At 46.7% G+C, this 25,412-nt stretch overlaps 1 protein-coding gene across 1 annotated transcript; it reads right to left on the bottom strand.

Moving 5' to 3' along the window:
• Positions 1-22,294: 22,294 nt before the first annotated feature.
• On the bottom strand, positions 22,295-23,274 carry LOC109754062 (putative glutaredoxin-C2). Its single transcript, XM_020312984.4, has one exon. The coding sequence runs from the start codon at positions 22,864-22,866 to the stop codon at positions 22,552-22,554; it is 315 nt and encodes a 104-aa protein (XP_020168573.1). The 5' UTR covers positions 22,867-23,274; the 3' UTR covers positions 22,295-22,551.
• Between the last annotated feature and the right edge of the window lie 2,138 nt (positions 23,275-25,412).

Here is a 25,412-nt window from a genome sequence, read left to right as displayed (position 1 = left end):
TTATTGATTGCGGGTATCTTGCATATGTTGTCTTGCATTTCTTCTACTTTGTTGCACCGCCATCTGCTTAGTTTACTCATCATATATGTCGAGATGCCATGCCCATCCATTATCAATACATATTCCATCTGTCATCATACCATGTTTTTCCACTCAAATGCTGTCCTTGTGCATCAGACATCAAAAAGGAAGAGGGTGATTGCCGAACCTGAAGGAGCACCAGCAAAGTCCTTGAAAAACGTGGTGGTGCCGGAGAAATCAGACAGCACCCCACTTATATTGGTTGTGCAACCAGTGACACAAAACGTAGGACCGACTCCAGCAGACTGTACCCATACTTCACTAGCCACACCACTAGCCCCACCACACAGGACCTGCACTCCAGCAAAAGGTATACCGATTTCATTTGCCATAGCACCAGCTGTACCACAGAAAAATCCCACTCCAGCAAAAAGTACAGCAAGTCCACCGGCCGAAGACCTATTCCAACTGCAGAGACGGCTAATTCCTGTAGATTGGAATCCCATTCCATTTATTCCCAGTTTAAAAGACAATGCTTTCAATGTTGTTAGGGACTACGTGCATATATTCCCATCATGGGAAGATTATTATGAAGACAAACACCATTTTCACATCTTCCTGTCCAACTTACGTGTAAGTGCTAATATTCATGGTTATTATTTTCCTGTTTTCTGCTGATTGAACACATCAATGATTTACATTACATTGTTGTAACTAGGCGAGGGTCAATCTGGATAGTCATGACGAGCAAAGCTTGCTTGTGCTTTTCAAGGAAGCATTGCAGCAGTATCGGTGTTACCTGAGGAAATCACACTTTGATGGCAAGTCTATAAACGAATTTCTGGTGAAGTCTCCTGTGCTAAATTTAGAAGACATTGAATGGAAAAACCTTGTTATGCACTGGTCTCGTTCCCAGGATGAGGTACTGTCTATGAAATCACATGACAGTTTGAACTTCTACTTTTCCGCATGAGCCTTACGGATCTTTTTTGTAGGAAATCTGCTTGAAGAAGAATTTCGTTTGACAAGAACAACAGGATATCGCATATATGCTGCCCGCTGCTTTGCTCTTGTTAGTACCTGTTGTCCTGTATCACTGTACTTGCATACATACTTGGTTCATTATGTGACAGCAGTATGCATGATAGCTTGCTTATCAATTGTTCGCTCCAAATTATCTAATCTGTATGAATGGTTACATTAGTGTAGAATATATCCAATGCCAATGTTTTTTTTAGCTCTGAATTGTTCTTGTAAGTACATGCTGTCCTTTATCAGTGTACTTATAATGACAGGTAGTTGTTCATGTACCATCACTCTGTAGCTTATTTTCCTTCGCCCTCCATTTTCTACACATCAAATCTATATTTACTCTTACCATAAGCTTGGTACTGAAGAAGTTTAGCTGTGCATTGCTCTTGGCTGTACCTTTTGCCTGTATCGCTGCACTTACATTTATAGCTACTTGGTTATGTAGCATCACTCTTCATCTTATCTTAAATATTCTCCATTTTTCGTATATTATCACATCTATACACTAGTAGAAAAAGAGGCTTCCATACGCCCCCATTAGTCCCCAAAATAATCGAACCGCGACCAAAGGGGTCTTTAGTCGCGGTTCGGGAGGAGACCCGCGACCACCTATCTGGGCCCAGCGCGAGCTGGCGGACGGGAGGGGCTTTAGTCCCGGTTGGCCTGGCCAACCGGGACTAAAGGTCCTCAGGCTGGCCCGAAGGCCTTTAGTCGCGGTTGGCCAGGCCAACCGGGATTAAAGGTTAGACCTTTAGTCCCGGTTGGTCTGGCCAACCGCGACTAATGGCCCGAACCTTTAGTCGCGGTTGGCCAGACCAACCGGGACTAAAGGTTAGACCTTTAGTCCCGGTTGGTCTGGCCAACCGCGACTAAAGGGATTTGAGGCCTCATTTTCAAACTCTACACCCCCCCCTGTGGATCGCCTTTTCAGTTTTAGAAAAAACAAAAGAAAATGATGGAAATGTCAAAAAAATAAAATAAAATAAGTTTCTCATGTGATATGTGGTCTAGTTGTTGGGAAAATTAACAAATATGAATTTCGACTTTATTTGCAAAATCTCTCTGGAAATTCTTAAAATGGGCATAACTTTTGCATACGAACTCGGATGAAAAAGTTTTTTATATAAAAAATCATCTACTCGAAAAGTTACATCCGATTTTAACGGGGGGAACCCCGTTAAACATTTTCAAAATCCTTAAAAACCTAACAGAAAAAAGATACGGGGCTTTGAAGATCTGGAGAGGCAAAAAAATTCAAAAAAATTCAAATTGTGGTCAAACTGTGGTCAAACAATGGTCAAACTAATTATTCTAGAATATTAGTGTTACTAAATAATTATTTCAGTTTTTTTAAATTTTGGTCAAATCTGGTCAAACTGTGGTCAAACAGTGGTCAAACAATGGTCAAACTAATTATTTCAGAAATATTAGTGTTACTAAATAATTATTGTTTTTTTAAACTATAGTTTCACACTCAAACAGTGAAATGTGTCACTTCATGCTCAAGCTAAATTCCTGAGGGTTAATAGAATTGACATCCTACTATTGTCAGGAAAACAACAAGTGCAGACTTGGAAACGAGGGAGAATAGAACCCGGAAGTTAAGCGTGCTCAGGCTGGAGTAGTGAGAGGATGGGTGACCATCCGGGAAGTTAGATGATTTGGAATGATGAGGGGTGATTAGAGATTAGAGGATAAATTGAGCAGTGATGAGGGGTGGTGATTAGAGATTAGAGGTTAAAATAATTCAGAAATTTGAAAATAAAAAAATAAAAAAAATTCGCAAAAAAACCAGGTTTAAACCTGCGGAGGAGGCCTTTAGTCCCGGTTAGCCACGAGAACCGGGACTAAAGGACGGGACTTTAGTCCCGGTTAGCCACGAGAACCGGGACTAAAGGACGGGCCTTTAGTCCCGGTCAGCCACAAGAACCGGGACTAAAGCCTTTAGTCGCGGTTCGTAAGAGGCGCGACTAAAGGGGGGGGGGTCTTTAGTCGCGCATATTTAGTCCCGGTTGCACAGCCGGGACTAAAGGCTGTTGTGAACCGGGACTAAAGGGCTTTTTTCTACCAGTGATATTTACTCTTAACAAAATGTAGAATAAAGGACGGGACTTTAGTCCCGGTTAGCCACGAGAACCGGGACTAAAGGACGGGCCTTTAGTCCCGGTCAGCCACAAGAACTGGGACTAAAGCCTTTAGTCGCGGTTCGTAAGAGGCGCGACTAAAGGGGGGGGTCTTTAGTCGCGCATATTTAGTCCCGGTTGCACAGCCGGGACTAAAGGCTGTTGTGAACCGGGACTAAAGGGCTTTTTTCTACCAGTGATATTTACTCTTAACAAAATGTAGAATAAAGGCAATGCTTTTGAAGAAGATTCTGTGGTAAACTTCTTGAATTGCCCCCCATCAGCATGGAGAAGGCCTTTATAGAGCCTGTCTTCACCAATAATGTAAGTTTGTCCATTTCAAGCGTTCAAACTTTGTTGTATATATTTGGTTAGGCATGACTGCAACTGCTGTTTATTTTGGGTGTTTGCATCAAATTGCTTGTTTAAAGTTTATTATGTAGTTCATAAACAAAAGTTTGTCCTTTCTCAATTTAACTTTTCAGTTGTACAACCAAGTTCCTTCTTCATACCATGTAAATTAAACTATACAAAGCAAGTGATCTTCTTTTGCACTGCATGTATGCTTCTGTTCTTCATCCGTAATCCAGTGGTGTGGTGAACCTACCCACTACAGCACAATGTCATATTCTGCAATGTCTTAACTATGAACAATGTCATATCATTCTACTATTATTTAAACCGTCTCTTTATTTGCCAATCTGAAATGGTATAAATTGACAGCACACTAACCATTGATACTTATGAGTTCTTGATCTGTAATCCAGTGGTGTCGTGAAGCTGTCAACTCCTTCACAATGTCATTTCCTGCCATGTCTTGACCTGAACAATACCATATTGTGTTAATGCAATTTTAAACTGTGTCACTTTATTCGTCAGTAAGAAATGTGATGAATTGTCAGCACTGGTACTTTTATGTGGAAAACCTGTCATATGTCTGCGTGTTTATCTTTCAGAGTGAGGAAGATATAAGTGTTGAACAAGCGCAGTCTCATCATCTTGCTCAGCTGCTTGCGCTGCAGCTCCCCAGCAGGGCTAACCTTTCTTGTACTCTATTGAAGTGTTGTCGGTTTTGTATATTATTTTGTCGGCGTGTTTATTTGCACTGGTGGCAATCTTTGATGCCCAGTGTATGTAATCTGTTGTCTGCTTGTGCTTTATTATCATAGTGGCGAACTTTGATGCCCAGTGGATGTAATATGCCGTAATTTCTTTATTGTATAGTCTAGGTTTTTTCTTATTCACGATGCTGCAGTTATTTTACTGTATATATATCCTGTCTTCGCAGTAAACCGGCCAAACCATAAAATTACGGTACATAATCGGGCCGTCATGCAATCACGATGTAGGTTGGGCCGGAAACGTGCCGAACAGCTCACGGGCCGGCAGCAGCCCGAAATGAACCCCGACCCATGATTGTGCGAATCAGATCACAGGCTTTTAACAGGCCAAAATTGTCTCGGTCCTTGTTTGGCCCAATCAGATATCGGCTGCGAGCAGGCCGGATGCAAACCGGGCCGTAGTTAGGCCCAACTATATGACGAGCTTTTAACAGGCCGAAATTAATATAGGGCCGAAATGTTAAACGGGCCTTTAACAGGCCAAAACTAATATTAGGCCGAATTACTAAGTGGGCCTTTAGCAACTGGGCCCAAAAGCATAGTGTCCAGTTGACGGGCCGAATCTGATATGGGCCGTAATTTGGCCCAGAACATGGTAGGCTTTTAACGGGCCGGATCTCATATGGGCCACTATTAGGCCCGGAGCGTGGCAGGCCATTAATGGACCGGATCAAATATGGGTCGGCATTTGGCCCAAAACATGGCAGCCAGTTAATGGGCCGGCCTTCTAGGGTCTTCAAAATCTTGTGGGCCTACAGCTGGGCCCGCCCATTAATGTCATTGAAATCTTGTGGGCCTTTAGCTGGGCCGGCCCATTATGATCCGCAAGAATCTTGTGGGCCTTTACCTGGGCCGGCCCATTATGGCACACAAAAATCTTGTGGGCCTTTACCTGGGCCAGCCCTTTATGGTCCGCAAAATCTCATGGGCCTTTAGCTGGGCCGGCCCATTATGGTCTGCAAAATCTTGTGGGCCTTCAGTTGGGCCGGCCCATTTAAACTTGATGGGCCGGTCCACGTGTCAACATATCATAGGCGCGTCTCGCCCATTGGATGAGTGACACCTGTGCCAACGCGGACCTGACACGTGTCTCCTCCAGCCAATGATGATTTTACACATGGAAAATCCCCATTGGTCGGGGCTGTTAACGGGTTATCGGATCCAAAACCCGACCCGATAGCTTAACGGCGTTCCGTTACGGTGGATGCCACGTGTCGGTCACCCTTGACGAAAGCACTTCTGTGACGCGCGATTTATCGTCATGGAAGTGGACACTTCCGTGATGATAACTTTGGTAATGTCATGGAACACTTCTACGACAGCACAGGTATGATTATCTTGATTCTGTCATAAATTTGTCATGGATGTACATGCATGACAAAAAACGCGACCTACTATGACAAACACGTATCATCACGGAAGTGTATTTTTTTTGTAGTGATGGCCCACTAGCAGAGCAGTCTTCATTTGTTGTTGCTGCCGGTGCTGCAATACCTCAGCCAAGAGTCACTACAGAAATGAATGCAGGTAGGCAAACAAGGGCAAGCACGGTACTTGAGAGATGAGAAGGCTCTCAAGCTTCTGGTCGTTGAATGGGGAGGAAAAGACAAAGGAATCCAGATGTAGGTGGAGGAAGAGGGGCAACTGCAGCTTCCGGCAGAGGAAGAGGGGCAACTGCAGCTTCAAGTAGAGGAAGTGGTGCAACTGCAGCTTCAGGCAGAGGAAGAGGGGCAAATGCAGCTGTAGGTGGAGGAAGAGGGGCAAATGCACCTGCAGGTGGAGGAAGAGGGTCAAATGTAGTTGCAGGTGGAGGGAGAGGAGCAACTCAAAATGCAGGCAGAGGAAGAGGGACATGAAATGTACATGCTTGGAGAGGAAGAGGAGGAAGAACAGGAGGGAGAGGAGGTATGCCAGGTGATAGGGCATACTGGCTACTATTTGGATAGGAAAGGAGAGTGGAAATTCCTGACCTGAATGCTCCTCCTGAAGAATTTGTGGCTCCTGATCCTTGACTTGGTGGGTGATTACAGTTCCATCTTTTTGCAAAGGCCTAAAGTGATGTAAGACAATGACTGACCTAACAGTGGCTTAAATTGCCAATTTTTTGATGGCAAAACATTTGCTTAATTTGCCACTTTTTTATGGCAAATATTGGCATTAATTCCTTTTTTCTAACTGAATATTATGATGCAAAACTAGGGGATAACTGAATGTTGGATGGCAAATGAATGTTGGTTGTCAAAGGAGCAAGTTCATAGTCCAATGCATTTATGAAAATGTGCTAGTTTGAGGTCCACTAAACTTCTGAAAGTGATCTAGTTCCTTGTGTACTGCATTTCTCAAAAAAATTAGGTAATTTGTACTTAACTGCATCCATGCAGCATTTCTGAAAATTGGTACTAATTTATGAAAGTGATCTAGTTTCTAGTTTGTACTGTACTGCATTTCTGTAAATGTTGTGGTTTATATTTGTTTTAGTTAACTAAGTTTGTGCAAATGACTAACTTTATGTGAATGAAAAAGATCAGATCAAAAAAGGTAAAAAAAATGTGCAGGCCTGGACTCGAACCGAGGACCTGTGGATAGGAAACGTAACTGCATTGCCAGTGTGATAGTAGTAGTGTTGTGTTTAGCTACTAGCATGCACTATACTTAAGCACATCCACCGTTCCACTAGCTCGGTCGGTCCGCCGATTGGGTTTCCTAACCTTTAAAGCGAACCACTGTTTTACTCCTCCACTCAACTCCACGCCGCTCCCCAGTCCACCCACGTCACCGCGCCTCGGTCTCCCCGCTACCCCGCTCCACAGTCCACCAAGAAAACCCTTGCCGCCGAGCTCCGCGCCACCGCCGCCTACATGGACAACACCCCCGCATTGTAGAGGGCCATCGAGGATCTGGCCGGCGACGACGAGGCGCTCCGCGCGGACCTGAAGGAGATAGCGTGGTGGTTCCCGTCGGGCGCCATGCTCGTCCACCACGCGCGTGGCCTCGTCAAGGTCATGACTAACGACGAGAAGCGCCGCGCCATGCCCGCCCCCGGCAGAGGTCCGACCCTTGTCTTGCGCTTCGCAATGGCCGAGACGCGGTCGGACGATCCGAGGCAGCGCGCGCGGTAGTGGATGTACCGCTCCGCCACCACGCCATCGCCGCCCGGATCCGTTTTGTGTTTCCTCCAGGATGCAGCGCGTCAATGACGTCGTCCTCACCCTCCCCGCGCCGGTCAACACCGCCTATTGGGACCGCTTCAAGCCCAAGCTGCTCGTCCACGACGACATCTCCGACGCCGAATCCTCCTCCGACACGGAATCCTCCGACGGCGACTCCGACTCCGAGTGTGACTCTGGCTACAAGCCGGGTAGAGAGTCTTCAGGCGAGGAGGAGATAGAGGTGGTGGTCCTCTCTGAAGACGAGCCGGACAAGGTCATGATGCTGCCGCCCGTCGTTGCTACCAACGAGGGCAACAGGGACCTCCCCATTGACATGGAGCTTCTGCCAGAGGTGCTTGACATTGTCAAGCAGGAGGTGGTGGAGGGGCAAGCACATGATGGCTCGAAGAAGAGGAAGAAGTCCATGAAGAATCAATTTGCAGGGGAGGTGCGCCGCTCCCAGCGTCTGAAGCAGCTCAAGAACTGAAGATCTAAAGAATGCATAACTGAAGATGAAGTAGTTAGGTATGCTGAGTAGCATCAAGTTTCCGCATATAAGTTAGCATATAAGTTAGTAGTTAGGTGTGCTTCACATATGTTGAGCACATAAGTTATTTCTAGTTTCGAGTGTCATGGTTTGAACTGCTTTTGGTAAGTGTTGAACTGCTGCTGCAACTACCTATGTGTTGAACTGCTGCTGCTGATGGTTATATGTATGTTTTTGTGTTCCTAATGTTGCCATGTTGCTTTGATATGTTGTTGTTGCTGTTGTTATTAGGATATGCTGCTACAGAAGTGCTATGTGTGGTACAACATACTTACTTCTTTCTACAAATAGCATGTGTGCTTCTGACCTGAAATAGCAAATTCAATCATGCAGTACAATGAAGCAAATTCTATTAAATTCAGTTAGACTTAGTAACTGAAAATAAATTCAGCAAATTCAGTTAATAGTAGGCTTAATTCAGTTAAATTGAATTAGTTGGCAACAATGAAGCAAATTCAGTTAAAATTTGTTAGCTGAATACAAATTCAGCAAATCAGGGCCACATTGGGCCTTAACTTGAATTAGCTCGCAACAATGAAGCAAATTCAGTTAAACTTAGTTAACTGAATACAAAATCAGCTAATCAGGGCCACATTGGGCCTTAACTTGAATTAGCTCGCAACAATGAAGCAAATTCAGTTAAACTTAGTTAACTGAATACAAAATCAGCAAATCAAGGCCACATTGGGCATTAACTTGAATTAGCTGGCAACAATGAATCAAATTCAGTTAAACTTAGTTAACTGAATACAAATTTGGCAAATCAAGGCCACATTGGGCCTAATAATGGGTTGGTTTTAACTGTAGATGACTAATATTAGCCTATAATAATGTGCTGGTTTTTTATTTTTCTGCCTAATATTAGCCTATAATAAGGGGTTGGTTTTTAATTTTCTGCCTAATATTAGCCTATAATAATGGGCTACCAGCCACCCACCACCCAGATTAACTTCTGCCTACCTACCACCCACCATTACTTCTATATAAAGCACACCCCATTGGCACAAACAACAGTTAAACCCAAATCCCTCCCTTCTCCTCCCCCCAGCTGTTAGAGAAAACCCTATGAGACATGGATCCTGGAGAGGTCGTAGATGGAGAAGAAGAGGTACCCAGGGGAGCCAGGCGCAGAGAGGCAAGAAGGAGGGAGGGAAGGCAACTGGCATAGAGGATCCTTGCAGCACGCAGCCGCAAGGATATAGAGCAGTTCCTGGAGGCATTCCCCCTTGGCTCAAACCCTAGTGATGATGATATCATCTACTGGGCAAGGAGGATGGCAAATTCCCATCCTTTTCGGGTCACTAGGATGAGGTGGAGTAGGATTCTCTACCCAGATGAATGAGCTGTTAAGTTAACATAGATAGAAAGGTAGATCTAGGAGCACTCAAACGTAACAGCTCATTCATCAGGGTAGAGAATCCTACTCCACCTCATCCTAGTGACTTGAAACGGATGGAAATTTTCCCTCCTCCTTGCCCAGTAGATGATATCATCATCACTAGGGTTTGAGCCAAGGGGGAATGCCTCCAGGAACTGCTTTATATCCTTGTGGTTGCATGCTGCAAGGACCCTCTCTGCCAGTTGCGTTCTCTCCCTCATTCTTGCCTCTCTGCACCTGGCTCCCCTGGGCACCTCTTCTTCTTCATCTACGACCTCTCCAGGATCCATGTCTCCTAGGATTTTCTCTGGCGGCTGGGGGAGGAGAAGGGAGGGATTTGGGTTTGACTGCTGTTTGTGCCAATGGGGTGTGCTTTATATAGAAGTAATGGTGGGTGGTAGGTAGGCAGAAGTTAATCTGGGTGGTGGGTGGCTGGTAGCCCATTAGTATAGGCTAATATTAGGCAAAAAATTAAAAACCAGACCATTATTATAGGCTAATATTAGGCAGAAAAGTAAAAGACCAGCCCATTATTATAGGCTAATATTAGTCATGTACAGTAAAATCAACCCATTATTAGGCCCAATGTGGCCTTGATTTGCCGAATTTGTATTCAGTTAACTAAGTTTAACTGAATTTGATTCATTGTTGCCAGCTAATTCAAGTTAATGCCCAATGTGGCCTTGATTTGCTGATTTTATATTCAGTTAACTAAGTTTAACTGAATTTGCTTCATTGTTGCCAGCTAATTCAAGTTAAGGCCCAATGTGGCCCTGATTTGCTGATTTTGTATTCAGTTAACTAAGTTTAACTAAATTTGCTTCATTATTGCCAGCTAATTCAAGTTAAGGCCCAATGTGGCCCTGATTTGCTGAATTTCTATTCAGTTAACTATTTTTAATTGAATTTGCTTCACTGTTGCCAGCTAATTCAAGTTAACTGAATTAATCCTACTATTAACTGAATTTGCTGAATTTGTTTTTAGTTACTAAGTCTATCTAAATTTAATAGAATTTGCTTCATTGTACTGCATGATTGAATTTGCTATTTCAGGTCAGAAGCACACATGCTATTTGTAGAAAGAAGTAAGTATGATGTACCACACATAGCACTTTTGTAGAAGCATATCCTGATAACAACAGCAGCAACAACATATCAAAGCAACATGGCAACATTAGGAACACAGCAACATACATATAACCATCAGCAGCAGCAGTTCAACACATAGGTAGTTGCAACAGCAGTTCAACACTTACCAAAAGCAATTCAAACCATGACATTCGAAACTAGAAGTAACTTATGTGCTCAACATATATGAAGCACACCTAACTACTAACTTATATGCTAACTTATATGTTGAAACTTGATGCTACTCAGCATACCTAACTACTTCATCTTCAGTTCTGCATTCTTCAGATCTTTAGCTCTTGAGCTACTTCAGACACTGGGAGCGGCGCACCTCCCCTGCAACTTGATTCTTCATGGGCTTCTTCCTCTTCTTCGAGTCATCATGTGCTTGCCCCTCCACCACCTCCTCCATCACCTCCTGCTTGACAATGTCAGGCACCTCTGGCAGCAGCTCCACGTCAATGGGGAGGTCCCTGTCGCCCTCGTTGGCAGCGACGACGGGCGCCAGCATCACGACCTCGTCCGGCTCGTCGTCAGAGAGGACCACCACCTCTATCTCCTCCTCGCCTGAAGACTCGCTACCTGGCTTGTAGCCAGAGTCAAAGTCCAAGTCGGAGTCGTCGGAGGAGGATTCCGCGTCGGCGTCGGAGACGTCGTCGTGGACGAGCAACTCGGGCTTGAAGCAGTCTCAATAGGCGGTTTTAACTGGTGCGGGGAGGGCGAGAACGACATCGTTGACGCGCTGCATCCTGGAGGCAACGCAGAACGGATACGGGTGCGGCGACGGCGTGGTGGCGGAGCGGTACATCCACCATCGCGCGCGCTGCCTCGGATCGTCCGACTGCGTCTCGGCCATTGTGAAGCGCAAGACAAGGGCCGGAGCTCTGCCTGGGCGGGCATGGCGCGGCGCTTCTCGTCCTCAGTCATGACCTTGACGAGGCCACACGCGTGGTGGAAGAGCATGGTGCCGGACGAGAACCACCGCGTTATCTACTCCAGGTCTGCGTGGAGCGCCTCGTCGTCGCCGGCCAGATCCTCGATGGCCCTCTGCCATGCGGGGGTGTTGTCCATGTCATCGGCGGCGAGGGTTTTCTTGCTGGACCGTGGAGCGGGGTAGCAGGGAGACCGAGGCGCAGCGACATGGGTGGACTGGGGAGCGAGGTGGAGTTTAGTGGAGGAGTAAAACGGTGGTTCGCTTTAAAGGCAAGGAAACCGAATCGGCGGACCGACATAGCTAGTGGAACGCTGGGTGTGCTTAAGTATAGTGCGTGCTAGTATCTAAACAGAGCACTACTACTATCACACTGGCAATGCAGTTAGTTTCCTACCCACAGGTCTTGGGTTTGAGTCCAGGCCTGCACATTTTTTTTACGTTTTTTGATCTGATCTTTTTTCATTCGCAGAAAGTTAGTCATTTGCACAAACTTAGTTAACTAAAACAAATATAAACCACACCATTTACAGAAATGCAGTACAGTACAAACTAGAAACTAGATCACTTTCATAAATTAGTACCAATTTTCAGAAATGCTGCATGAATATAGTTACGTACAAATTACCTAATTTTTGAGAAATGCAGTACACAAGGAACTAGATCACTTTCAGAAGTTCAGTGGACCTCAAACTAGCACATTTTCAGAAATGCATTAGACTACAAACTTGCTCCTTTGACAACCAACATTCATTTGCCATACAACATTCAGTTATCCCATAGTTCTGCATCATAATATTTAGTTACAAAAAAGGCAATTAATGCCAATATTTGCCATAAAAAAGTGGAAATTAAGCAAATGTTTTGCCATCAAAAAACTGGCAATTTAAGCCACTGTTAGGCCAGTCATTGTGTTACATTACTTTAAGCCTTTGCAAAAGATGAAACTGTAATCTCCCACCAATTCAGGGATCAAGAGCCACAAATTCTTCAGGAGGAGCATTCAGATCGGGAATTTCCACTCTCCTTTCCTCTCCAAACAGTAGCCAGTATGCCCTATCACCTGGCATTCCTCCTCTCCCTCCTGTTCTTCCTCCTCTTCCTCTCCAAGCATGTACATTTCCTGTCCCTCTTCCTCTGCCTGCATTTTTGAGTTGCTCCTCTCCCTCCACATGTAGCTACATTTGATCCTCTTCCTCCACCTGCAGGTGCATTTGCCCCTCTTCCTTCACCTACAGCTGCATTTGCCCCTCTTCCTCTGCCTGAAGCTGCAGTTGCACCACTTCCTCTGCTTGAAGCTGCAGTTGCCCCTCTTCCTCTGCCTGAAGCTGCAGTTGCCCATCTTCCTCCACCTGCATCTGGATTCCTTTGTCTTTTCCTTCCCCTTCCCCTTCCCCTACCAGAAGCTTGAGAGCCTTCTCCTCTCTCAAGTACTGTGCTTGCCCTTGTTTGCCTACCTGCATTCATTTCTGTAGTGACCCTGCCCACTTTTCTATAGCTTCTCTTTGCTTACTCACCATCCTGTGCATTATCTTGTAAAAAATATACTCAAGCATGCTTAGCACTATCATTTCTCTACCCTCAAGGATATAACAGTTAAAAACTTCAGAGTTATTGTTCAATAGGATGTCACATTTTGGAAATTCACTGAAGAATGCTTTGCACCAAGTTTTCCAATCTAGTCTTTCAGTCCAATGGAAAGTATCTCAGCTGTGACCATCCATTTTTTCACAGTTCTCTCTCCACTTCAACTTGTTTGGTGATCTGGCAATGGCCCACATGTCTTGCTTCAGTACCTCTCCTTTGTGCTTCTCATTGAAATTTTGGTAAATATGCCTCACACAAAACCTGTGCTTTGCATCTGGCCAAACTTTGTGGACAACATTTATCAGACCTTTCTCCTTGTCACTCATAAGTGTGAAAGGAGCACTGTTGGTGATGTTCAGATCATCTTTCAAAGTTGTGAGAAACCACTCCCAAGAAGTTGTGCATTCTAATTCCAGCCAGCCCATAGCAATGGGGAAAATGCAGTCATTAGGATCAATGCCAACTGCACTAAGCAGCACACCATTGAACCTATTTTTCATATGACAACCATCTATGAAGATAATAGGCCTGCAGCCCTTAAGCCACCCTCTCCTACAGGCATCATATGACCAATACATTGTTTTCAAACATTTTCTGCCCAATGGAAATTTTGTATCTTTGACCAGTCCAGTTGTCAGCAAAAAAGTTGAGACAGGGTTCTTCTCTCTTAATTCATGTCCATAATCCCATAGTCTACTGAATTGCTCTTCTTCATCACCATGGATCTCCTTCACTGCTGCTGTCCTAGCCCTAGCTAGCTTCCATCTATTAGGGGTGCAATTAAACTTCTTTGTTATTTTCCTTGAAAATGTTCCAAGTGACATCTTTTGGTCATCTCTGAACTGATCTATGAAATAGTTGCAAAGGAATTTAGATGTCATGTCCTTCAACCTCCACTTCTTCTGACACATATGATCTCCATAGTAGGCCTTGATGACAAATCCTCCTGTCCTGTTGTCATTGCCAGCCTTAAGCAGCCATGGGCAATCACTCTGACAAACGGCATGAAATCTGATCTAGTCATTTTTCAACTTTTTGATCTGCACTCTGTTCCTTATTGAATATGTAGTAATAGATTTCCTCAGCTCAACCACATCAGCAAAGACCATCCCTACATTAAATACAGGGTTTTTCATGTCCACCTTGAAATTGAAAGCTTTGAACTTGTACATCAGTTGCTCTTCTTCTTCTCTTGACAGATTCAAATCTTCGTCATCAAGTACATAGTCAGGTTCCGCCTCTTCCTCCTTTTGCTCAGCTTCTTCATCAACATCAAAGTCAATGTTCTCTTCATAAAGATCATCATCTCCATCATTTATGTCATAATCACGGTCACTGAAATATGAATCTGAAAGCACTACATCTTCTGCAACGTCAGTCAGCAAGTGACCTTCTTCGGCAAAATCAGTCAGCAAGTGATCTTCTTCAGCAAAATCAGTCAGCAAATGCTCTTCTACTTCAACATCAAACAGCAAGTGCTCTCCTTGTGCAACATCAGTCAGCAAGTGCTCTCCTTGTGCAACATCAGTCAGCAAATGCTCTTCTTCTGCAACATTAGCCAGCAAGTTGTCTGCTTCTGTATCATGTGCTACAAACTTTGAAATTGGATCTTAAGCATTGATGAAATGATGCTGCGAGAACTAGCTGCACTGGCTGCAACAACATTTGGGTTTACCACTCTGACAGAATTCTCTACTTCTCCCACTGTACATATCAAATCTTGCCTGAAATTACTGATGAAATCTGAATGATCAACCATGATTGCAAGAACCTTATGCTGAGCACTGGCTGTTATCATTTGCTTCACATCCTCATCACCTCTGATTCTGAGCATACCATCTGAAACTGTTTTGTCAAGCATGCACCAATAAATGATGTGATCATTGACAGGATATCCCAACCATAGCAGGTGCTCTTCAATGACTGCATATGAGAACGTGCCAGCATCAACATAGTCAAGCACCTCCACTGAAGGATTATAGTACTCCATGTTATTTATTGGTGCACAAAATAGTCCACCATGCTCCAGTTCTAATGTGAAGAAAGGGGTGTCCACACTGAGTCCCATTGCTGAATCACAAACTACAACCATACAGTGCAGAATGTAAGCACAAGCATCAATAAAGATAACTGAATAAATACATTTAACTGCATCTTCAAGTTAAATGAATCTTCAAGTTAACTGCATCTTTAACAAAAGTGAATAAATTCAGCTCTCTTCCGAAACTGAGTTAATTGAATTTTTTTAGTTAACTGCAACTTGTAACTGAATTCAGTTCACGGAATAAATTCAGTTAACTACATCTTGCAAATTAACTCAACAAAAGCAGTAACAAACTAATTTAGCATGGCTAATGTACAAACTAAGTACTAATCCACTACTTATCTCAAGCCGTGCCCTACATTGGCCAAACAAAGTTTAGTCTTTTTACACTGCAAATGCTACCCCTACGCACAAACCCTAGGCCAAATTGGCACGTATTTGCAAAACAGTATGTACGTACTAGCCATAAACCTAAAGTCTGGCTGAAAAACATTCTAAACAAGAACCCTAGGTTCTTGCCTAAAATCCCCAACTTCACCCAAAACCCTAGACTACAATCGACTACCCAATAACCAGTTTGACGTCGCGGGAAGCACTACAACCACGAACTACCAACCAATGGGCAACGAGCTCAAAACTGGGCAATCCAACAGGGAGGAGAACACCGACCGAGAGGGTTGACATCGAGCAGAGAGGAGGATCAGAGCAGAGAGGATGGATGACTAACCATAATCCGGAGGGTTGACACCGAGCGGCCGAACTTGGTGCGCAGTAGGCGGCGGGTGCACACCGCCGGTGAAGTCCGGCGACGACGCCATGGCTCACGCGAGCGCAGCCAGCACGGCTTGTCGGCCGGTCACGGACAGGGGGAGAGGGCGACGAATGATTGGGCGAGGGAGGGAGACCCAATAAATTCAGGTGAAAAGTGCGGTGTAGTGAGGGTTTATTAGTGCTAAGGCCAGGGGTAATTGCAAAAGGTGCTGCGCTGACCGACTCTACTGACTTGCCTCCACTTGTCGTCGTCTGATTGGCTAGGACCAAATTTGCACATTGGGTGCAAGTTGTGGGATGCAATAGTTTGCTTTTGCAAGTTTTGGACTAGACCATCACATCCTGGAGAAGTTTCAGGACTCCTGGTGCTATTACCTCTACATTTTTAAGAGAAAATCAATATGCATTTGTAGCACTGATCGCACGCGGGTTGCAGCGCTGCCAGTGTATTTACCAATTTTCTAAGAGAAACTCTAGCAAAATCATTACATCGCGTCAATCAGCATAGTGACCGCCAATATGACATTTTATGGGAATGACCAATGTAACGCAGTCGTCATCCGACTCCTGATACCATAATTTATGAGGGCGCTCCAAATCAAGCAGCGAGCCTTCATATTTGGAGAATGAGGGCGTTGGTTTGGAGGGAGCTCTATCTGCCAACTGCTTGTGCTGGAAGATCCACTTCCCTCCCAGACCTCCCGTGCGGTCCGTCTCCTCTCTCTGGCAATGGTGTAGACGCTAGACGCCCATGACACCAAAAGGCGTGTTAATTAATGACGGCCACCTACATGCCAACTTCCTGCAGCCATTTTCGCTATGTATCTCCCCACTTTTTTCACCGCTCGCCATGTTTTCTTGTGGACCACGGCCATAAAAAAGCCATTGCCATGTCCTACCGAGATCATATCCCTGCCACACAATCTTCACTTCCCTTCCTTCCGCCCAGAGCCTCCACTTTCCTACTCGTCGTCCACAACCACCACTTCCCTCCTGGCGATCGGACTAGGTGCCGCACTCATAGGAGGAGAGGCAGCTACCCTCATCGTCGAGGAGAGTAGGGTCGTCGACATTGTTCAACATTATACTAAGCATTAGGCGGCTGGATGTTTGGCTCAATGCTTAGTATAATTTCAAGTGTCGCCGCTGCCGGAATTGGTACCCCGCCGCCAAAATCGCCGCTGTGAAAATTGTCCTTGCGCCGGCCGCGTCTGTGACCGACAAACACCGACCTCATTGCCGCCACCAGGCTCTAATGTGTGTGACCTTTAGTACACTATTGTTGGTTAACCAAATGTGCAATTTTAATCTAATTGAAGAATAAGTCTGTAGCGAATGACATATATGTCCATCCCCGCAAAAAAAGGAGACATATATGTCCTATAGGCTCGGATGCGACGATCTAAATCGACTTCACATGTCTGGCCTTCAAAACATGTGAAACACGCTCTATATTCAATATAGCGAATGTGACTTTGTAAGAGTTGCGTCCTCCTACGTATCTCGATCCGCTGACCAAGCGTGCAAGGTTGCAAGAATGACTTCGGCATCTTCACCTTGTACCCATGAACTCCCGCAACCATCCGGACCAAACTGTTCGGACGCAGTTTGTCATCCAACACGTTACCACATTGGTCCACGGAGCGATCCGGTTGTATGAAATCCCATAAAGCAGACACAAACCTAGGGGCTTTGCGCGCGTCCGGACCGCTGCCACATACGTGTCCGACACTCCGGTCCCACCCAAAGCCCTCCGCACGAAGCGGGTGTCACGCATTCACGCCGGTCAGCGCCGCTCCAGAGTTAATATGACCCCACGACATTCATGCCGATCAGAGCGATGCGACCGGACGAGTGAGCGGCACACTTCAATGCCAACGCGGAGACCGAAAAGGCTACTTTAGTGGTTGTGCCGCATTAAGGTGGCTTCCAAATCGAACATCACGTGAAGGACGTGTCGGCATCGCCGGTGCATAGCGGGTAGGTCCACATTGATCGGCCAGTGTCGCCGCCACGCCGCATGTCGCGCAGGAAGGCCATCAAGGAGGAGGTGTCATCGGCGATCACAAAGGTGCGTGAGGGCTTCCTCTACTACCTCGTTGGCCATGATGGTGGCGGCTGCTCGTCGCCGCGGAGCGTTGTGTCGGCTAAGGAGAGGGCAGTTAGGCAGCAGCGGTGCACCACTCGACATTCACCAAGTCTAACGAATCGTCGACCTAGGTCCGCTCAGACCTCGACCTCACGGAGGCCTGGGCCCGCGGCCGGTCGCTAACCACCATGAAGATGGTCACGCGACGACTACGCCGCCTCGACGGGGAGCTCACCAAGTATGGCGAGGAGTGGTCTTTCAGTGAGATTGACGTTGCTGTTATCGGCGGGATGGGTGAGGGCAAGGCTCCCCAGCTAGGGTCGGCGTTGGCCGCGGCGCCCTCTGCACGGCGCAAGAGGAAGCAGGACAACTACTCCACAAGGGCAGGGTCGCTGCTCCCCCGCGCCCTTCCACCGCTGGAAGGACCACTTCGACGACAACAACACAAACAATTATGGACGTGCCGCCGACCAGGCCGGCCACGCGTACAAGGTCACCATACACTACAAGGTAGCTTATGTGTTTTTTTTAGGTTTTAGTTGAAAGATGAAATACCGTTTGTCTTATGTAAATCAAGTCTAAAATTGAGTTAATTTCATCATGTTTACATGACAATCGTCCAGTTTGTTCAAATTCCATATGCGGCCATGGTTGGATGACCGGTCCCACGCGTCCACGGATAAATACCATGTCGATTTTAGGGGTCCGAGTTGGAGATGTCCTCTCCTTATTGCAAACTGAAAAGCCTACTACTATCACCTACTTTGATTTTTCAGATGAAATGGCAAAAGTAGGATCCCCCTGACCCACCTTGTTGGGCCAGCTCCTTTTCATTGTTGTTGCTCTGCCCTAGCTTCTACCTGCCCTTTTTCTCGACTCTGTTTTGCTCTTTAGAGACTTAGTTAACCAAGCACCAAAGTTTGGTAATGCAAATTGAACTTGGAGGGCCTTGAGCTCAACATCAATTTTGTCTTGATTTGAAATGTGTTCTCATGCATGAGGATGATATGTAACATACTGAGCTCACTGAACCCAATGGGCGGAGACAGGCCCCAGGCAGCCCGGGCCGTGGCCTAGGGCGTGAGGCCCAAGTCGTTCCTTGACTATAGCATTTATTGTAGTTATAGCACTACAGTAAACGAAGGTTGCCTAGGGCTGCCTGGTCCTTGGCCAGTTCCTGTGGCCGCCACCGACGGAGATGGGCCTCAGGCAGCCTAACCCGTGGCATGGGGCGTAACGCCCAAGTCCCTCCTTGGTTTTAGCATTTGTTGCAGCTATTGTGCTACAGTAAATGAAGGTTGCCCGAGACAGCCTAGGCCTTGGCCAGTTCATGGCACCGCCACTGAGGGCGTGTTTGGTTGCCCGCATTAGGCCCAGCCTGGCCCGCGCGGGAAGGAAGTGGCCCGTTTGGTTGCCTGCGTTTACTGTGCGGCCCGCATGGCATGGACCTTAAAGCACTCCTGGGCCTGGCTCCCTGGGAACGCATGAATCGGCAGTTTCTCCAGGGCCAGGCCCGAGCGGTGCACGTGGGCGGCGGCGGTTGCACGCGCGCGGCCACGCTCGAGAAGCCGTGTTGCTTCCCGCAGCGCCGACAATTATTAGCCTCACCGCCCCTCACCGCTCCCTCTCCAAACTCTCACCGGCGGCGGCGGATCGAAGCAGAGCAAGAAGACCACCGGACTCCATCACCAGCGAGCGGATCAGCAGTTGGCGCGCGGCAATGGCGGTAAGCACTTCTCTCTGTTCGACATGCAAAACTTTTTCCCGTTCGATTCGGCAATAGATTCGATCCACGGCGGAGGGGAATGGGGAATAGAGGTAGATAAGCATAGGGGTAGTTCATACTAGTTCATACCAGTTCATACCAGTTCATAGATGCAAGATCGGAATGAAGAAGGGGGATAGGGGGATAGGGGGTACACAACGGACACCGGCTGGCCGCGGCGGTCGTCACCGGCGTGCAGAGCGGCTGGTCGAGCCGCTGGCCTTCATCTTCTTCTTCATCGCCGTGCGGGCCGGCGGGTCGTCGTCGTCGTCCTCGGCGGAGTTGAGGTCGATCGGCCTGGCTCCGGCGCCCTCGCTGGCATCTGCACCGCTTCTTCCTCCTCCTTAGGCTCCCCACCGATGACCGCCGGTGGCGCGATAGCCGTCTCCCAGTACACTGCGGCACGACGGTCATTAGAAGCCCAGTAGTTCTTGTACTTGCACCACTTCTTCCTTTGTTTAACGTCGTCAGAGACGGCCTGATTCATGGCCCAGCAAATGATGTCAACTGCCATCGCACCCTTCGCTAGGTCAGGAATCGGCGTCTTCAGCCCTTCTTTAGTGGCCTTCATGAGCACTGCATTAGATTCGTTCTGCATGTCAGGCATGGAGCTGAAGTTCGAGCACACCTCCATGGTGTTCTCGAACTTGATGCGGTCACCAGCCGACCACCCGAGGAAGAAGGCCCTCCGGCCAATACCCCAAGGGAAGGGGTTGGCGTTGGAGCTGGAGCTAGAGCTCATGGCGATGGGGAGGAGGAAGGTTAACAGTGAGAGAAGAGAGGGGGTGGGTTAGTGGTGGGCAGGGTGAGTAAATATAGGGGGGATGGAGAGGAGGAGAAGAGTGACAGTCATGTCGTTTTAACTACATGCTCTTCAATAAGCCATGAACTCTGTGTTGTGCTTGAGTCCATGAATTATGTGCAGATCGAGGAGAGTAATGAGATGGGCACGGAGGTGCTTCCGGCCGTTGACAACAAGGGCAAGCATCCCCTTCACCCAATGCCCGACGAGGTTGTGCTGCCGCCCACCGCCGAGGAAGACCCAAAGACGCCTGAGGGTGGCGACGACGAGGGCATGCAGGAGCCCCCCAGCAACAAGCGCCGCAACTACGGCCACTACCATCAGGAGGATGGCCCAACTCACTTCTGCAAGGTCATCGTTGCACCGAAGCTTGAGTGCATCCCCATGCCCCTGGACTTCACCAAGCACTTCGTCACGGTGCCGACCGAGTTCAAGCTCAGGAACAACACCGGCTGCTCCTGAAAGGTGACGGTGAAGCTGATGAACGGCAGGGTGACCCTGGATCAAGGTTGGGCCACCTACGCAACCGTTCATCAGATCAAGATCGGCTACAAGGTGACGTTCAAGCTCCTCACTCCCGACACCCTCGAGGTCATCATCTTCGACGACGATGGTATTGAGGTCGTCAACAAGTGCGGGAAGCACGTTGAAGCCTTCGCCGCCAAGGAGTAGGGCCAGGGCCTCCCTAAGTACTATCGAGTCTGCTTTGAACTGTTTATGTTTATGGTTTATGCGTAGAACTGTTATGAAGTGTGGTACTGCTTATCTGAAATATGCTCTTATGTAGTTGATCCTCTGTGTATACACTGCTGTGCTTATGATGTGTGCTACATGGTTGTGCCGAAGTGTGCTGGTAACCTCACCAACTAGCCAAAGAGGTTACCACACACCAGGCGTTGCATACAACCAAACATCATGCCTTGGGTTTGTCCACTAACATGCATGCAACCAGACACTAGTCAGTGTGGTTCTGCCCATGCAGGCAAGAGGGCATGCAGGCAACCAAACAACATGCAGATGGTGCATTTGAGGCTGCATTTGCATAGCCAGGTTGAGTGGAGAAGTGTATGCAATGCGGGTATTGTAGCGCACGGCAACCAAACACGCCCTGACTGAACCGGTGCGTCTATCTCAAGTTCTCAACACACCGAGATCTCCCCTCTCTGTATCAGCGCATCTACCCCCATGCTATCCATGTACTATAGCCCCGAGAAAAGTGTGAGCAATATTATTGAATATTTGAGCAATTTTCCGTTAAATTTGATCCAGAAAGACCAAAAGACGGTAGGTAAATAAAACATGATAATCATAATAGAGATGATAATCAAATCAAGTAGCAAAGTGATGTAAGTAGTCATGCAATTGAGTAAATAACAAAGACAAGATCCACATCGATAGATAAAAGCAGTAAACCGGATGCAAAACCTAACAGAAGAGAGAAAACGTACGCTGCGATGGAAGAAGATGTTGGTGCACCGTTCGTCATATTGCCGAGAAGGTAATCCAAGTTGGGGGAAAAGCCATCGTTCTCTGCCACGAAAAAGGAAGATTCAACAGTTGCGCTAGAGGGCTCTCTAAAACCTTATTGCCTCTCTCCTGTACAGCAAGAGGCAGGGATTTGAAGGCCTGCTGTCTAACGTCTCGATGCACACCGAGAGGTACAACTGTCTAATAAAATTCCAATAATTCGAGCAGATATGACACTATATTCTCCATTCACCGAGGAGCATTATATATACCGTGGATTCTCTCACGGCCTTAGCACAACAGCCAGCCAGATTAAGCAAAGCATCAAATTAGTTAAGCACCGGCAACAAGATAACAGGCATAAGCTCTTTTAATATTGCTCAGGATGCTCATCTCTTACAAAGCATCCTTTCTACTCTTTTCATGACAACGAGGTACAACTGAAAGGTCATAACCGTTAATATGTTTGATGACCTTTTCAAAATTACGTAGCTGCACTGCAGTGCACGCACTACATGATCACTAGCTTCGCTCGATTTCGAGGCTGCGATCGCACATAACTGCTCGCACCATCAGCCACTGCTGCCCATGACTCTTCAAAGCCACAGGGCGCCGGCCTGGCGGAGGAGCGGCACGAGCTGGCCGCCGACGTGCAGCGTCATGACCTGGTCGGTGGTGCCGATAAGCCTGCCACCGATGAAGACGGCTGGCACGGGCGGGCTCCGTCCGACCATGCCAACGAGCGCCCTCTCGACGTCCTTCCCGCGGGGGTCCTTGTCCAGCTCGTGCACCGTCCAGCTCACGCCCAGCTCTGTGAAGAGCGTCTTCACCGTGTGGCACATGAAGCAGTTGCTCGCCCCAAAGATCACCACCGCCCGCTGCGATGCCAGCTTCGTCACTCTGTCTGCCATTGCTGATCGAGCGAATTGGTGGGTAGCTAGTAGGCTGTTCTTGGGGATTTGTTATTGGTCGATCTGATCAGCTCACTTCACTTGAGCTTGCTCTAAGCTGTTGTGTTCTTGGAGTTGGATGATGGTGATGACCCAACGGTGCTTATTTATAGATGACTGCGGCGGGTAAAGAGGATGGAGTAGTCGGCGCGGGATTGCACGCTTAACTGAGGTGCAAGGGAATCGCTATGAGATGTGGCTAATTGGGTAGAATATATGTTCTCTGTGTAAAGGTTCTATTCTAGCCACCACCTTTTCTAATCTTTGCTTTTGGGAATTGGGAGGGGCCAAAATCATACAGTTAGCTATGTCCAGGAGAGTGGCTGATCTTTGATATTTTTAAAGAAGAATCAAGATTCGAGACAGACTGAACTTTTGTTGTTAGTACCATATATAGAAAAATGGTGTGAAGAATCAAGATTCAAGAGAGGCTAAACTTTGGTGATATCAATTGAATCAATGCTTCAGCTGATGATTCAACAGGTTCCTGATAGGCTAGGTTAGATACAGTCTAATTCCTAGTTTTTTGCCATTTGTGCGTGAGAAGTAATACCATCGGTGTAAGATGGATACCACAACTAACATTCAACATGCTCACCTTGTTGTATCGTCGGAGCCATCCCTTCCAGAACACAAATGAAGCTCCGTTGCCACAAGTTGTACTTTCAGTCATTTCTGTTCCAGTTGCAGCTCCTCATATTTCTACTTACCTGTCCTCCAAGGATTTTTTTTACACTACGATAAATTCCTTATCTTCAACGTAAAGGCAGAGCTCCTGTTTTGGCTAAAAAAAACTTCATTACTGACAAGTCTATACACACTGCAGTCAAGCTTAGAAGATTCAGTATACTGGTGGATATCTCCAAATACACTTCTGTAAACTTAACATTCTTTTCATGAAATGAAGTTTTTTACGGATGGCCGCCGAGGTGCAGCGACACGAGCTGGCCGCCGAGGTGCAGCTTCATGACCTGGTCGTTGGTTCCGACAAGCCTGCCGCCGATGACACGATGCTTATTTGTAGATGACTAGCTGCGTCGGGTAAAGAGGCGGGAGTGGTCGGCGCAGGATTGCATGCTTAATTGAGGTGCAAGGGGATCGCTATGAGATGTGGCTAATTAGGAAGAATATATGTTCTCTGTCTAAAGGTTCTATTCTAGCTAACACTTTTTTTATCTTTGCTTTTGGTAGGGGCCAAAATCATACAGTTTGCTATGACCAGGAGAGTGGCTGATCCTTCATATTTTTTAATAGTGTCTCGAATAAGTAAGATGAAGAAGAATCAAGATTCGGAACAGGTTGGACTTTGTTGTTAGAATCATACATAGAAAAATGGTGTGAAGAATCAAAAGATTCAAGATAGGCTGAACTCTGGTTGTATCAATTGAATCAATGCTTCAGCTGATGATTCCAGAGGTTCCTGATAAGCTAGGTTTAGATACACTCTAATAGCCTGTTTTTGCCATTTGTGCATGAGAAGGAATATCAATAGTGTGGAGATGTCGAAATCATGCATCACACCTAAAACCCCTTTGTCTAATGGATATCACAAAATTAAGCAGAGAACTAGCTCCAGATCACACCTAACGATCTCGCCTAGAACTAGCAACTACTCTATGAAGTTTGTCGAAGTTGGTCAAACTTTATGAAGTTTGACTTCTAACAAATCTTATATGCAGAGTAAAAAGGACCAGAGGGAGTAGTAGTGAACTAGTGATGATGGACGATTGGACAAAAAAAATCGGAGAAATAAACAAGTTTTAATGTGGCAGATGGATATCACAACTAACATTCAACATGCTCACCTTGTTGTATCGTCTTAGCCATCCCTTCCAGAACACAAATGAAGCTTTGTTATGACTGGCATATTAGGGGCTTAGCCCAATGGGTTGTGGCCCAAGTTATCTTATTGTTATTAGGGCTTAGCCCAATTATCTTATTGTTATTAGAATCGTTTACTTAGGAGTCAAGTAAACCTCTCTATATAAGGAGACGAGATGTATCAATCTAATCAAGCAAGAAGCAATCATTATTTGCTCGGCTTCCCGAAGGGAGCCGGGAGACCTAACCCTAGCCGCCTCTTGCGCCGCCTGTGACGCCCCCGATTTGACCGTACACTAATCATGCACGCAAATGTGTACGATCAAGATCAGGGACTCACGGAAAGATATCACAACACAACTCTACAACATAAATAAGTCATACAAGCATCATAATACAAGCCAGGGGCCTCGAGGGCTCGAATACAAGTGCTCGATCATAGACGAGTCAGCGGAAGCAACAATATCTGAGTACAGACATAAGTTAAACAAGTTTGCCTTAAGAAGGCTAGCGCAAACTGGGATACAGATCGAAAGAGGCGCAGGCCTCCTGCCTGGGATCCTCCTAACTACTCCTGGTCGTCGTCAGCGGCCTGCACGTAGTAGTAGGAACCTCCGGTGTAGTAGGAGTCGTCGTCGACGGTGGCGTCTGGCTCCTGGGCTCCAGCATCTGGTTGCGACAACCAG

Source organism: Aegilops tauschii, chromosome 3 (assembly GCF_002575655.3).
Source record: "Aegilops tauschii subsp. strangulata cultivar AL8/78 chromosome 3, Aet v6.0, whole genome shotgun sequence".
NCBI classification, from domain to species: Eukaryota; Viridiplantae; Streptophyta; class Magnoliopsida; order Poales; family Poaceae; genus Aegilops; species Aegilops tauschii.
The sequence above is the reverse complement of the archived record's forward strand: the minus strand, read 5'-3'. Positions and strand labels throughout refer to the sequence as shown.

Bases quoted from the DNA above. Each gene is read 5' to 3' on its own strand.
- LOC109754062 (XM_020312984.4), bottom strand. From the start codon at position 22,866: ATGGCAGACAGAGTGACGAAGCTGGCATCGCAGCGGGCGGTGGTGATC.